Source organism: Bradysia coprophila, unplaced genomic scaffold (assembly GCF_014529535.1).
Source record: "Bradysia coprophila strain Holo2 unplaced genomic scaffold, BU_Bcop_v1 contig_583, whole genome shotgun sequence".
NCBI classification, from domain to species: Eukaryota; Metazoa; Arthropoda; class Insecta; order Diptera; family Sciaridae; genus Bradysia; species Bradysia coprophila.
In genome coordinates, this window is record NW_023503823.1 from 315,137 (window position 1) to 329,804 (window position 14,668).

The 14,668-nt window shown below is 34.8% G+C and overlaps 3 protein-coding genes and 1 long non-coding RNA gene across 9 annotated transcripts in view; 2 read left to right on the plus strand and 2 right to left on the minus strand.

Moving 5' to 3' along the window:
* Positions 1-14,668, minus strand: part of LOC119083231 (zinc finger protein 271-like) — a 700,255-nt gene that overhangs the window by 185,783 nt on the left and 499,804 nt on the right. The gene's annotated exons all lie outside the window — the stretch shown is intronic.
* LOC119083299 lies at positions 2,964-3,462 on the plus strand. The gene is made up of 2 exons (XM_037192993.1): positions 2,964-3,090; positions 3,156-3,462. The coding sequence occupies exon 2, from the start codon at positions 3,157-3,159 to the stop codon at positions 3,385-3,387; it is 231 nt and encodes a 76-aa protein (XP_037048888.1). The 5' UTR covers positions 2,964-3,090; position 3,156; the 3' UTR covers positions 3,388-3,462.
* On the minus strand, positions 3,454-3,826 carry LOC119083301. The gene is made up of 2 exons (XR_005088832.1): positions 3,673-3,826; positions 3,454-3,605 (listed from the first exon to the last, which is right to left on the minus strand). It is a non-coding gene; the product is annotated as an uncharacterized LOC119083301 (long non-coding RNA).
* The window catches only part of LOC119083250, a 32,397-nt gene continuing 21,849 nt past the window's right edge, over positions 4,121-14,668 (plus strand). The window contains exons 1-2 of one of the 6 annotated variants that reach the window (XM_037192917.1): positions 4,121-4,276; positions 5,433-5,984. In XM_037192917.1, the coding sequence (XP_037048812.1) occupies positions 5,883-5,984 (102 nt within the window). In that variant the 5' untranslated portion in view covers positions 4,121-4,276; positions 5,433-5,882. Of the gene's footprint in view, positions 4,277-5,432; positions 5,985-11,614; positions 11,908-14,668 lie in introns of those variants that run through there. The other 5 variants (XM_037192920.1, XM_037192914.1, XM_037192918.1 and 2 more) reach the window with 5 other exon arrangements.

Sequence of the window (14,668 nt, forward strand, 5' to 3'; positions counted from 1 at the left end):
ATAACCTAATGAATGTACAAATAAGCACCAGGTATGATCTGTCCATGTCCATACAAACCGGAGGAAATAGCCAAGGTAATAATTGGCACTGATAGTGTGGAGGTAATGCCATTCAGACGCGCGGCATAAGTTCTTTTTTTCAATGGTTGACTACGATTACTTGTATTTCACAAAATATTTTCACTATCTCACAACAGATGTCCCGACTTTCTATTCCATTTTTTGCTTTTGACGAAGGGATGAGATGGCGTTTACATCGAACTTTCGTGCCACCGCACATCTGATTCGGTTATATATGGTATACCTCCTCACTATTGGCCTGTAGAGGCGCCACATTTTTTATAGTACTTCAATCTCACTGGACTATTTCTTTGTGTAACAACTTCACATTGATTCATTCCTGTGAAGTTTGTTCATGAAAAAATAATTCAGTACAGCAGTCTTTTTGTGAAGAAAAGTACTAAATTGTAATAGATTTTACCCTTAGTTTCCTATATTTACCTTGGAAATAGCGATTTCATATAATGAAACTCACCTTTCAATGATTTTCATTGATAGAGGTGAGTTTGTTTATATGTAATCGCTATTTCCTCCGCTCTATACAAATTTTGACATTAGACCATATCTTTATAGAGTATTCTTTCATTGATTAAGTACCTTTAAGGCACTATCGAGTTGATCACTAGAGCGGTAGAATCAAAAGTTTCCTGTGGCGCCAACTAGGTTTGAGCAATTTTATATGTATGAAGATTTCAACTTAACAAAAAAAATATTTTCAAGATTATACAATATGTAATGAGTGCGTTTAATGATTTCACCCGCCTTCGTGAGTGTCTTAACGGTCTTAACCTTTTGTGTAAATTCTATTACATTTCGTCTTAGACTTCGTAATGTCAACGCTCTATTTTTTTACCAGCTTCAATGCTTTCTTTTTTTAACCAACTTCAATGCTATGACATTTCATGGATATTTGCCAGAGTGAAGTTATTTAACCATAAAAAACAGAAAGAATAAAGTATTGTCTTCAGGCCGGCAAAGGTTTCCCCAACACGTTGAAGTTAATTGCGGCTTGTCAACTTTCGGCACCCTGGACTTTACTTAAATCGTCGAGGAATACCTTCAAATAAATTTCTAAAAATCTAGAATTCCGTTTTGGATTTTTAGAAATTTATTTGGAGGCATTCCTCGACGATTTAAGTAAAGTCCAGGGTGCTGAAAGTTGACAAGCCGCAATTAACTTCAACGTAAACACTTTCTCGTTGCAACGTTAAAACAAAGGTTCTGAAAGAACAGGTTAAGACACTAGCGAAGGCGTGACACACAAATTTTGACAAATTTGATGCTTTTTGTTGAAAACACTCATTACAGATTGTTTGAAATGTCAACTTGAAGAAAGAAAATTTTTTTTGTCAAGTTGATGTTTCAAACAATCTGTAATGAGTGTGCGTGTCACCGCCTTCGTGATCAACTCAAGAGTGTCTTAACATGTTCTTTCAGAACCTTGGTTAAAACAACCACTAAGAGTGTCTTGACAGTGTCTTATGTCTTAATCCGATGATATAATTTGTCTAAGTGTTTCCCATAAATCTTAAGGTCTCATTATAGTGAGGTAGTGTAAATCGTAACAAATAATTTTTATGAAAACTGAAATTGCACTAAACTTTTGATGGCGAAAAGAATAAAGTACTGAAGAATTGTAGCACCTCTAGAGGCCAGCCGAGGATTGCTCCAATGCAAAGCTTTTAACTTTAGCATTAAGGGAGGGATCGACTTTTTACCAGACACAGTAGGAGAATATTCGTATGAAATCGTCAACTGTGGTGTGTCATTCGCGTATCTGTATCTGCGTGATCTCCCCAAAGTTTACAGTCTTGCCCCAATGCTCCTTATTTTGACTTTCGAAAAATGAGCCTCTCCTGGTCTATGTATTTACATCCGTTTATTTAATTTAGAGTGTATTGATGGGTTATCGAATATAATCGATAAACATTGCCCGTACACCTCACCAAGGTATATAAACACTGAAGGTAATGCAGACCCTCAGCGGATCAGAGAAATTACCAAGGTAAATATATGGGCGGAGGTAATGCCATAAATAACCGAATCAGATGTGCAGTGGCACGAAAGTTCGCTATAAACGCCATCTCTCTCTTTCTTTAAAATTACAAAATTGCTTAGAAACCTAGGCCATCTGTTTTGTGATAGGAGCAATATTTTGTGAAACACAAGCAAATCATAGTAAACCATTTTAAAAAAAGGTGTCACTTGCATCGAACTATTGTGCTAGGCCGCGCGTCTGTATGGCATTACCTCCGTCCGTATGGCATTACCTTGGAAATTACGGATCCAAACTTTCAGATGAATTCATTTTCGTATATTGTCGAACTTAGACTTGTGCAATATGATGACGGCGCAAAATCCTTCCGATTCACCACTAAATACAACTTGACGCAAATGAATGTTAGATGTGTGCAACATGACGCCGCTAAATCGTTCTAAATTCACCACTAGATGCAACTTGACGCAAACGAATTCATTACGTGTGCAACATGACGGTGTTTATAATATACTTTATATACTTTGCACTTCACAGCAAAGTATATAAACACTGAAGGTAATGCAAATCCACAGTTACATACGGATCCAAACTTTCAGGTGAAATTTAGCTCCTTCATGTTGCACACTATTGAATTCGTTTGCGTCAAGTTGCATCTAGTGGTGAATTTCGAACGATTTAGCGGCGTTATGTTGCACATATATTGAATTTGTTTGCGTCAAGTTGTATTTAGTGGTGAATTGGAAAGATTTAGGGCCGTCATGTTGCACAAGTCTAAGTTAGACAACATACGAAAATGAACTCACCTTAAAGTTTGGATCCGTAATTTCTCTGATCCGCTGAGAGTCTGCATTACCTTCAGTGTTTATATACTTTGCTTCACAGTGCCTTTTTTAAACATAAACGGCTGTTCACACTGGCCACTTCACCATATTGATTTTTCAACAACTGCAACCAACTTAACTTTTATTGTGGTGTTACGTATATGTCAAATAATTTTCTTTCTGAGGAATACAATTCGATCGAACCAAAAAGTGAGCCAGTCTCCGGATCCTGAAACTATTTTTATTAATTAAATTATTTGTACATCTCAAATAAGAATGGCTACATCGCCAGCAGCTAGTCGAGGTTTGGTTGCTCTATTTAAGCGTGGTTGGAATGAGATCCCCGAGGTCGTAGGCAGTGGTTTTATGGCCGTAATTGGATTAGGATTGGGAACCTTTGGTTTATGGAAATATTACGATGAAGATGGTGAAAACCGACGATTTAAACAATCTATGATGATCTACAGACCAGATGATCCTAGAGTGGAAAAAATTAGATACGATTGAAGACGCTGTATACACATTCTGCAGTCTTCGATGTAAAATTAGAGTTTGTCGATTAATAAAACTTTGTTTCATTTACATAAAGAAGTTTTATTGGGAAATACTAAAGAAGTGGCTACGATCTCATATTTTTTATGAAGCCTTCCAGTTCGACTCTTGTGATTTCATCCTGTTTATTGAGTGATTTTTTCGCTTCGTCCAGATTCGGCATTAAATTATCGCTGCAAAAACAATGTTGTGACTTTGTTACATAATATATAAATTTGAGTTAATGGAATTCGATCCTACCGGCAAATGAATGATGTGCCCGCTATAAACAGAAATGATCCAAAGATAATTGGAAATCTTAACGCTGTAAAATTTAACATTTCCGACAAAATATTTTCTATATGAACTTTGTAATGACAGCAGCTTTGATGGATTCAAATGCGGTGAGTTTTGTTGAATCTACATGCAGAGGAAGGGATTGTTTCACATTTTCACCTAAGTGTTATAGAAGAGGGAGATGTTTCATCACCAAGTAAATGCATACAAATACAAAACTTGATTTGGTGCATATTTATTGATCAAAAGTAACAAATCTACATGATTTCCGTTTAAGACTACCGATGAATATTCATATTAATTAACAAAATAAAACTCAAAACTCAGTAAAAAAAAATTGAACATCCCCCCGATGACTGACAGCAAATCCAGTGAATTTGTGTTGCTAACTTCACTGTTGTAGATAACCTTAAATTATCGTGGCGTTGAAATTGGTGCCTGAAACATTTTCCTCTTAAAATTAAATTAAGTTTAAATGTTAGGCGTAAGTTGAATGTCGAAAATTATTTAATTAAAGGTGTTCGGTCGTGCAAAGTGTGTTAAAAAACAGTAATTTAATTCAAATTCGGTGAGAAAATCGATTGTTCTGTGGTCAAGTCATTTTCAAACGCCATATTCTGCAATATTTTTTGTTTTGATTTTTTTTTTGTTCTCTCGCTTATGTCAATATTTCGTTTTGTTGTTATCTCCAATCTCCAAGTGACAATTTTTGTTTGGTGTCAATTGAATTTCGAGTTCAATTTTCGACATTTCTGAATTTCATTCGGTTTTCAAGTTTAAGGTAGTAAACAAGGTGCAGTCAGTTGTTACAGTACATGTTATTATAAAATTGTCTTTGTTTAAGTTGAGAAACCTTTCGAATTGAACTCCGTCAAATTCTACTTTTTATGTTAATTATATCAATGAATGTGAACGTTTGCTTTAAGTTAATTCGAATTTTTATTTCAATTTGTTTTCGCTTCACATCGTGTTTACATCAGTCGCTACGTGTATTAAACGTTACATTAAAACCAATTGCTTTGTCTTAAACGAAATTGAATTTCATTAAACCTCTTCAGTGAAGAATTTGTGACAAATAATTGAACATTAGGTCTGTAGGCCAATCACATTAGGTTTCTCTTGTTGGGACCTTTATTACTCTCCGATTTTTTTTTTTTTAATTATAAATATTAAACAGCTGGAAACCACAGTTTATCTATACTATAGATGTACCTGAAAATTTCAATATGAACTGTTTTTCCCTAATAAATGTCATGCTAAAAAAATCTTGAACTTCTACTCTGTATGTTTTAATCAAATATTCGTTTCACATTTCCATTATTTTTGCAAACATATTTTCGTAAATATATATGTATGATTGAGAAGCATGCTATCTGTTTACCTACCTACATTATTTACAACCTACTACCTTATATACTCAACATTCTTCTTTGAAACTCAGTCACTCAATTGTGGACAGAAAAAACTCTCACAAACACTGCCGATTTGCTCCCTCACACATGATTCTGATTCATATAAATTCATATTTTAACCCTCTTTCTGGATGTTAAGCGTATAATAAACTGAGAGCATCAGGGAAAACGTCTAGTACAACAACGAAATTTTTATTGATCGGGAGACGGGAGTGTGTGTTTTATATGGACGTGGGCACTGAAGAGAGCGATTTATATTACCCAGCATTTTCCATAATAAACGAAAAATTATTTTCGATTTCTTGATGACAGTGTGCTGCAGTGATCAGTTAGTGTAGTACGTTCGAATAATCCACATTCAGTTTTTAGTGATAGAACAACATAAGTTTTGTTAAAGATTCTAAACTAAGTTCAAGTTATCGTTAACGTTAAGTGTGTTTGTAACAAGAGAAAAGAAACCAAATCAATGATTGCCAGTGAAAATGATCGGTAAAATTCGGCATTGTGATTGGGGCTACAGTGTACCATAAAACATTTTGGTAAAGGTGACCAATAATAATTATGTGGTGTATGATTGGCAGAGGCCTGCTCTAGTGAATGTAGAGGGCCACAGCATAATAATAGCCCGCATCGAAATTAAACCATCCGCATTAATTCGTTGAAATATTAGAGGCAATTCCGAATATCTTTTGGTTCTGCTGGTGTTGTTCAAAAAGTTTGTTTTTTTTTTGATTCTGTGCGTGGATTAATAAACGGGGAAAAATGGGAGCAACTCCAAGTCAAATTGAAAATGAAGTAGCTGAGCCCGATTCGGAATCAGATGACGATGAAGTAATAAAAATTCAACATCATCGACGTTATCGGGTAAGTGTACATTGCTAACATACTTTTCGATTCCCAAAAAAAAAACACTCACAAACAATTGACTATCTGAACTATTTTGTGTTTGATACTTGTTTTCATTATGCAACCACCATTTCCTGACTCAATACACTTTGTTTTGTCGTGGCTCGGTTGTTATTATCTGCTGTGCAGTGTTTTTATTGATTTTTTTTGTCTTACTGAACGATTTACTTAAGTTAAACACGGTTTCCTATCGCATCAGTATTTGGTATTTGAAATAGGTAATTTTGTTTCGTGTCAGCTAAATTTAAATCTTATACATACATCGCACCATAGTGTATGCAAAAGCCAATCAAACGCTTTAGCGTTACACGTGCCTCTCTAGATCTATATACAGAGGACGTTAGCGCCTATTCTTCTCACTGTTTCTGTAGACGTAATAAATTGAGGTCAATGAACAAAGTTATGTAACAAACGAACAGGACGAATGTGAATATAATACCTGTTACAGCATTGTATAATGCCTCGTACAACGCATTATGCTGCTTGATATAATGAAATGGCTTTGATGTGTCACCAATTGCATAATGTAATTACCAGAGCAGATTGCGAATATGCCTTTGAAAGCTTTACTTATTCGTTTTTGGCTTCATTATTTCGATATTAGAGTATATTCCAGTGATGTTCTGGGAAATGGGGAAATGAACAGATTATCCTTGGAAGCGGAAGCTAATAACTTCTTTATGGGAAAATTTGTTGCAATATTGCTACTACGTCAGGGCCGTACCTGGACCATGTTTTTAGAGTGAGCTGGGCTTCTATGAATTTCTTCGAGAAATTAGCTTTGACCTGAAGTGTTGCCCTATGTGTTATCTATGTTACCTGTACTTTATTATAGAATTTAAAAATGAAGTTTCTGAAGTGTTTGACTGCTGGTTGTACTTGGAGCATTTATGAACGGTCGTTTTTGGTCATACCTCTGAAAATATTTATAAAGTTTGTGAACATGGCTTACAGTCAAATTCTGATCATCTTAGGGTCGTTCGTTTACGTCTGAAAACGAAGTGTACGTCAAGGAACTCTCCTACTGTTTTGCACACGTAAAAAATCCCACTTTTTAGGTTTCTCTCATTTGCCTGGGTTCACTCTATTTTGCTAGAAATATTTGTGGGAAGCTAAATCAATTTTAAGAACAGACTGCGATTGTAATCACTTGCTGAAAAATACTTTGAATCAAAAAGATTTCTTACTATAATGTAAGGATTGCTCTCATCTCTCAGGATCCTTAGAAGAAAACTGAGCAGCAGCCGAAAATTTTGAAAAATTTATCCATTTTATAGAAGAAATATTAGTACGAATAAGATTTGTCCGAATTAGCTGTAAGTCTGGATCTAGGTTGCAATAAAACGGATGACTGTGAGGCCACCTTAAGAGTGATTATTTAGTTTGAAAATAAATTTTCTCAGAGCTTAGCTCACCTTCGCTTCCAGAGTGGAGAGCCGAAAAAAAAACGCCGGCGGCGTCTAGCCGTCCAAAAAAGCGGTGGCGGCGGCGGCTAAGTACGGCTTAGCCGTTAAAAAAGTTCAGGCGGCGACTGGGCCTAGCCGCCGACCAAAAAGGTCGGCTGGCGGCGGCTGGATGTCAAATTTTTGTAATTTCACGAATTTTTCACGAATTTTTGCGATTTTTTTACGAATTTTCTAGCTTTTTACGAATTTTCGATCTGTTCACAAGTTTTGGCGGTTTTAACGAATTTTTGCGCTTTTCATGAAATTTCACATCTGTTACGATTTTCATAAAATTTGGGATTTTCACAAACAAATGACCATGTCCATAGACAAGACTTTCTACAAATTCTTGAAAATTTTCTTAAATTTCTCAATTTGCTTGGAATGTCGTTTTGAAGAAAAAATAAAAAAAATACGAAAATCAAAGTAGAAAATATCTTAAAGATAGGCATCGCAAGGGACATTAAAAGTACGGGTGTATTCTCAAGTAACGGTATTGTCCCAAAAAATTAATTTAATTTTGTTGGTTTGTGTCATCTTTTTGTCTTTTATGGATAAAATATGCACGAGCCGCCGAGTTAGCCGACCTAAACCTCTGGCGGCGGCTTGCGGCGGCTAGCTGCAATTAGCCGACAAAAATCTCCGGCGGTGGCGGCGGGTCGTTTTGGGCCTAGCCGCCGTTTTTCGGCGGCTGAAATTTGGCGGTTCTCCAGTCTGTTCGCTTCCACGTAGCTACGACCCTGCACTACGTCAACTTAAGCAACTTGGATTTGAATAGAGAATCTCCTGTTAATATTGTTCAAAACGGTCTTATCCAACATCCGAGATAGTCAATAAAACTGTTCCTCCGCAACGAACCATAATATGACGATAAAATACTTATTGATGTTTGATCGCAAGATAAACAGTTTTGGTTTTAATAAAGTGAAATTCATATAACCTATCCGATAATGTTTACAATAAAATTCAATATATCTATGCTCGGCTCGTGTAATTGTATCGATACATGTGTCCGATAGTTTGATGTAAGCATTTAGCATTAACAAAATTTCAGTAGTTAGAAATATCATGTCAATTGATGTTAATTGAAACAGAAAACGTTTCATTCATTAAGCATTAGATTGATTTTTTTCTTTGTTTGTTTAAATGTAATCGAATCTGGTTAGAATGATGTTGCTCGTTCCACTAGATTGTACAACATGTTTTTGCTGAATTTAGTCGATTTTTTCCATGTTCATTGGCGTGCAGAATTTCCATAATCAATCTGTTTGTACATTCTATGAGAGCAGTCAATTAAGTTAAATTTTTGAGTCCCGTACAAATTGGAGCGGGCTAATTGTTTTGATGCACCCTTTGCGATTGTAGAAAGTGAATAGCATCGATATATACAACATTATGCCTTCTGTGTCAAACTGAAAAACAAATTGTAAGAACTCGTACTGTTGACTTCTCTTACGTTGAAACTGTCATCCGTTTTCCAGTGGTTTTGTTTCCGTTTTCCCAAGGTTCTGAAACAACTGATGAAGACACTTTGAAAGGCATGTGGCACCTTGCGTTTTCCATTCAGTTGGAATTAAAACAATTAAAAAGTCATCGAAACAATAGAAACGTCACGTTAACGAAGAGCTAAACGGCTGGAAAACGGACGACTGAATTCAACTTACGATAACGTAAATCTGCAAGAATGTGCTGAATGGTAACTATTTTGAAGCATAGGTCTGTTGCTACACGACATCCTATGGGTTTTCGTGTAGCCAACTTGTTTATGTGTAGGAAATGATTTAGAATTTCTGACGGAATCATTTAAGTTGTATTGGAAATTTCTGAAGTGAGCTGGCATGTGATAAAGAGAAAATGAATTAATTTCACTTTATAGTGTTGATGGTGTCCGATCTGATGAGATGTTTGTCGCTTTGTTATTAGATGTAGATACACATTTTTCAATCAAATACCAAGGCAACAATTTTCATCTTAACACAAATATCGATCGAAATGTCGTCGACTATGTATGCACCAGCACCACGATTAAATGACGAGAAATTAATTTTCATTGTCAAGTTTTTTAACTGATTAAATTGTCAGCATATTTACTAAGTAGCGATAGATGCTTCATTGAAACGGTTTATTTATGCTAGATTATATCCGGGTGAAAATAGCAGCTGCAATTCTTTGATAGTATCTGAGTCAGATAAACTGACCCCTGGAAATGTTCACCACAACAACACCAAACGCCAAATTGTTCTGTTATGACAACACCTAATTTCATTCATAAAATCAGATGAGCTGTCACTTTCGTGTTGGCAAAACTGAAATCTTTCGGTATAGCATAAATTACGTGTTGTAGCGTAGATTCAGTGTAGCGGTAAAAGATTTTAAGAATGAAAAATTTTAAAATCTCGCGTGGGAAGACAGCATCGGAAACCTCGCAGACGTCTTTGGGTAAAGGAGGCACAGTTACTATGCGTATCCTTTTTTCTCACTTCGCATGACATAAAATGTCAAACTTTCATTTGTTAACAATTTTCCATGATTGATTCAATTCAATTGAGAAAATTTAGCAGCAAATGCAAGTTTGACATTTTAAGACAACGCGAAAAGATCTGAAAACAAAAGAAAATTTTCATTAACTTCACATTGCTAATTGCTATCTACTCTACCATTCAAAAGTTTTCGATCATTCAGTGTAAATTGACAAACTTTGATAGGCCGCCAAAAATCGAAATAGTACTGGATTTTCACGAAAGATGGCGCATTCTATAGCTTGATCCTTAATCTTTGAAGGAAAAATATACAAAATATTTTCAATTTTTCCGAAGGTTTGCACAGTCGCTTTACCATTTCGATTTTTGGCGCCCTATTAAAGTTTGACAATTTACACTGAAAACACACAATGAGCGAATACTTTTGGATGGTAGTGTAAATCAGCAGTTGCTGTGCCTTTGCACAACATCGTATGCAAGGTTTCCAGTGCTTAATTGCGACTCAAGATTTTAAAATTTTGCATTCATACATATTAGAGTCATATTCTGAATCTGCGCTACAACACAAATTTTACACTACGTCGATAGTGTTGACCTTTCATTCTTGATGAGCTGAATTGCTGCATTGGAACGTCACTGGAAAGACACGTTGGCAAAAAAAAAATTTCGATGCGAAAGTACAGCTCATCTGATTTTATGAATGAAATTTGGAGTTGCCATAACACTTGGCATTTGACATTCATTGTTGTTGTTGCAAATATTTTAGCGTACGTCGCTGTGTGTAGGGTCAGTTACATTGTTAACTTCTCTCAAGAATTTTAATTATAACTCTACATTCCCAAAATAGTACTTGCTATCGTTGCTCTCAAATACAATTAAAGACGTAACACATTTCTGTCACTCGTTTCAATTTAAATAATGCAGAAATGTTGGTAGATGTCTGTGACATTGAAATGTACGGCATTGTCATTGGTGCTGGTACATTAAACCAAAATCACGAATTCTTCACCTGTATAGCAGGGATCAGCTGGCTGTTGCCATCTATGTGGCAGAATAAACTATACAAAGTACAGAGAAATCATTACAACATCTATCTCTTTGCTATTGCACATAGTTTCATGAACGTAATTCACTGCAGTACTTTCGTTTCGAATATATTTATTTACAAAATATGCAATCATCGTTCGGTCTGTGTATTTGTAGGCCCATAAACAACATTTCATGTAAATATTGTCACAAAGACAAACTTCGTGAAAATACCTGTCGGCGAAATAACTTGCGACAAAATCTGTGTTTATTGGAAACGATATATTTATTCAAATACTTTAAGTGCGTTGGTATTGAGCACTTCGATCTTGAGTACAGTCTGATGTAAATATACACAATTCGTAACGATTCAATGTGGTTCTCTCTTGATAAAAGAACTTTCAACAAAAACGATTAGATTTTTAACAGAAAACTCTTCGGAAAAGACTTTACTTGAGCAGTCAACTAAACTTTTGAATGAGACTGTCGTTTTGACAGCACTGATGTTCACTAACACTGCAACAATTTTTTTTTATTTCATTGATACTTTAAATACAAAGGCGTTGAAACTAACTAATATATTCGCAATTAATGAAACACACACTCACCATGCTATACGCTAAAAAAAAATCTGTTCAGAAATAACTGGTTGGTTGAGTGGTGATAACTTTGTTATTGTTTTTAGTAGCCTCTAACGTGCAAGTTCGCGAATGTTATTAAACAATAATTCGTTCTTTTCGATTCTCATTCATCATGTAAGGTAGAATCAAATTGTGCGTTTAACTGAGAGGAGTCACTAAGGATTTTTGTTGTGCTGAAAACAATTTTTAGTCTAACAGTCTAGTCTATAGTGGAGTGTTGACCTTTTAAATTCTTTCGTCTGTGATGAATGAACGGAAAATTTTTTTGTGGATTTCTGTGAATAAATCGGTGAATATCTGGATCTAAATATTGTTGTGGTTAAACGAATAAAAATATTGTGATATCGTTGATGACTATCGCAATAATCAAAATATTTGAATATTTATCTATAAATAAACCGACACTAGTCCTTGAATATTTTATCGTGGGTGAATTGCACATTGTGCCGTAAAATGCAATTTCCGTGTGATTTTTGTTTTTGTATCTTTTGTTCGAATATATTAATTAGTTCGGTTCAAAACACCCAAAAATTTCACCGAGTTGAAAAAATGAACTGATTTCAATTAAATGCTATGCAGAACATTAAATTTGCCTATGTTGCGTATCAGATACAACATTTCCGTGTGCAATAAAAATGTATTGAAAATTGCAATTATTCAAAATTTAAATTAAAAAATGGAAAATTTATTGTCAAAGTACGAAGTACGATCGTGCCAATATTTAAAACACGTATAATTACGCTTTGATTTGCTCTAAATCAAACACTCTGCTCATATTTACATTCGTACGTTTTGTTCCTCATTTTGTTATTGAGCTTAAGCTCAACAAATGCCAACATGTATAGCCTAGTCAGTAAAGTTTCAATGAAAAATCGCTTTACATAGTGCAAACACATATGTGTGTATGCATAGTGTACAATTACAGAGCAGGTGAGCAGTATAGTATTGTTCAGGTGATTTTGTGATATTGCCTCGTCTCTATTAAATCCAATATAATATATATTCTTCACTAGATAGACAGTCCGACACATTCATTGAATTTATTGTACCGCATACGTCAGGAGTTCTTTTCGTTATACGTTTCATTGCCCCACACGAGTCTATAAATATTGCTGTAAATTTTTTCCTTGTTTCCTGCGCTTTGTTCGGTTGCTTTGTATACACTTTTCTGCCCGCATACAAAAGAGTCTTTCGTTCAGTTTAATTATCGGGTATATATCGCAGGTTCATTGAAATCATCAGCAAAACATTTAAAACAGCAAGGAGAATTTTCATTGTTACAAACTTTCTGAAAATTAGGATCATGGTCATCATTCAATTTTACGACTTTTGTTTCGAACAGCACAGTTTCAATCTTTGATTGTACCACTTTTCCATTTGGACTTTCTACCATAATCACACCATAAATAAGCACAGGATACTGGGGGGAAAATTACCAAATTGTTGCTCAACTGGCATTTTACATTATTTCTAAATGAATTCGTTATTTAGAGCAGTTATTTATCCCGCGATGCAAGTATTTGTCTTTCGTCATTTGGTTGAAACATCCACTATTTTGACCACAATATTCTTACTACTATTGATCACGAGTTAATCACCTGATGAGTGATGACCACTCGAACCTTTCTAACTATTGAAAACTTATTAACCGATTTGTCTTATGCACTGCTTAGTGATGCCAAATATCTTGCACGGCTTTAGTTTTCAATGAGCAGACGTTTCGAAACAGTGGCTCATTTCCGTGTTTTTTGATCTTTTCCCTTCGAGATCGAGGTACTATAGGCAAGATGACTTTCTGTCACAGTTGGTGAAGAATGTGGTGTGTGTGGTAGAATGGAGTATATCAACAATCCATTCAGCAATTCAATTAATATCTTGGACTTCATTGCATTGAGAATCTTAATTTAAGATTGGTGTAATACTGTCAGCAGCTGTACATACAGTCAGAGGCAGAAACAGTTTTGATTGCTTGTGTGAATCAGCAGAATTCAGCTGAAGAAAATTCATGCTGAAATTTCAATGCCTCTAACTGTACAGTACAGTCTGTACCGGTAAAAGAATCAATGAAAAAAAAGTGGTACAACAAATGGTTTCCATATCTTCAAATTCCTAAGCTGTATGTTAGAAAGCAATCCTCATTAATCTCCCCTTTATGAATCAATTCATCAATAGATTAGTGTTTATCAGTCGATTTCATTTTCCTATAAAGATCCATGTGATGGTTTGTGTTAGAAAACGTTTCCATCGATTTGTAAACAATTATTTTCAAAAAATTGTTCAAATACTCGCATGTTTATACACAACCACGTTATACTACTTTAACAAAGCTGGTAATATCTGAAGCATTTTATTACATGATGTGGCGGCTTCATTGTTCAATACAGCTTATTCTTTGTGTTTATTTAATGCGAACACAACAAGTAAATAGTAACACTCGTTCAGATGTATTATCATTTTGATAAGATATTGAAACATCAGAACAAAGTATGGGATTAGAGTCAAAGATTTTGTTATCACGCCTTTGTTCAACAAGTAAGCAAGTAGCAACAGAACATTGTAGCGTAAATTAGTCTGTGATCCTAAATTGCTTAATTAATGAAAGAAAACAACAATATTTTAATGAGTTTCTCTGAAAAAAAAATCGCATTTTTGTATTTACCGAATGATTCATCCTTTTCAAACATTCAAACAAAGTTGAACCTTTTCTCTGCTCATTAAACTCGACTAATCTATAATACATGTTCAATCACTAGTTTGTAAACAAAATTGCATTTTCAATGAACCGTATGATGCTATTTTCAATTTATTACCAACAATGCAACTGATGTGGAACTGTTGAATATTTGATCACAATATTTAGATGAAATTGAAATGTATTTTGTTTAACTTTTGAATAGTTAAAGTAATTAAATTCCAACAGGAAATGTTCGACGAAATGAATTGAATGATAGCGATGACAAGCGGAAGGGATAATAACTAATTTTGCGAAAATTATGGGAGATATGGAGCCAATGTTTTTGGGTTTTGCAATTTAAAATGTTGTTTGCTTT

Coding starts and splice junctions, on each gene's coding strand:
- LOC119083299 (XM_037192993.1), top strand. CDS start 3,157: ATGGCTACATCGCCAGCAGCTAGTCGAGGTTTGGTTGCTCTATTTAAG.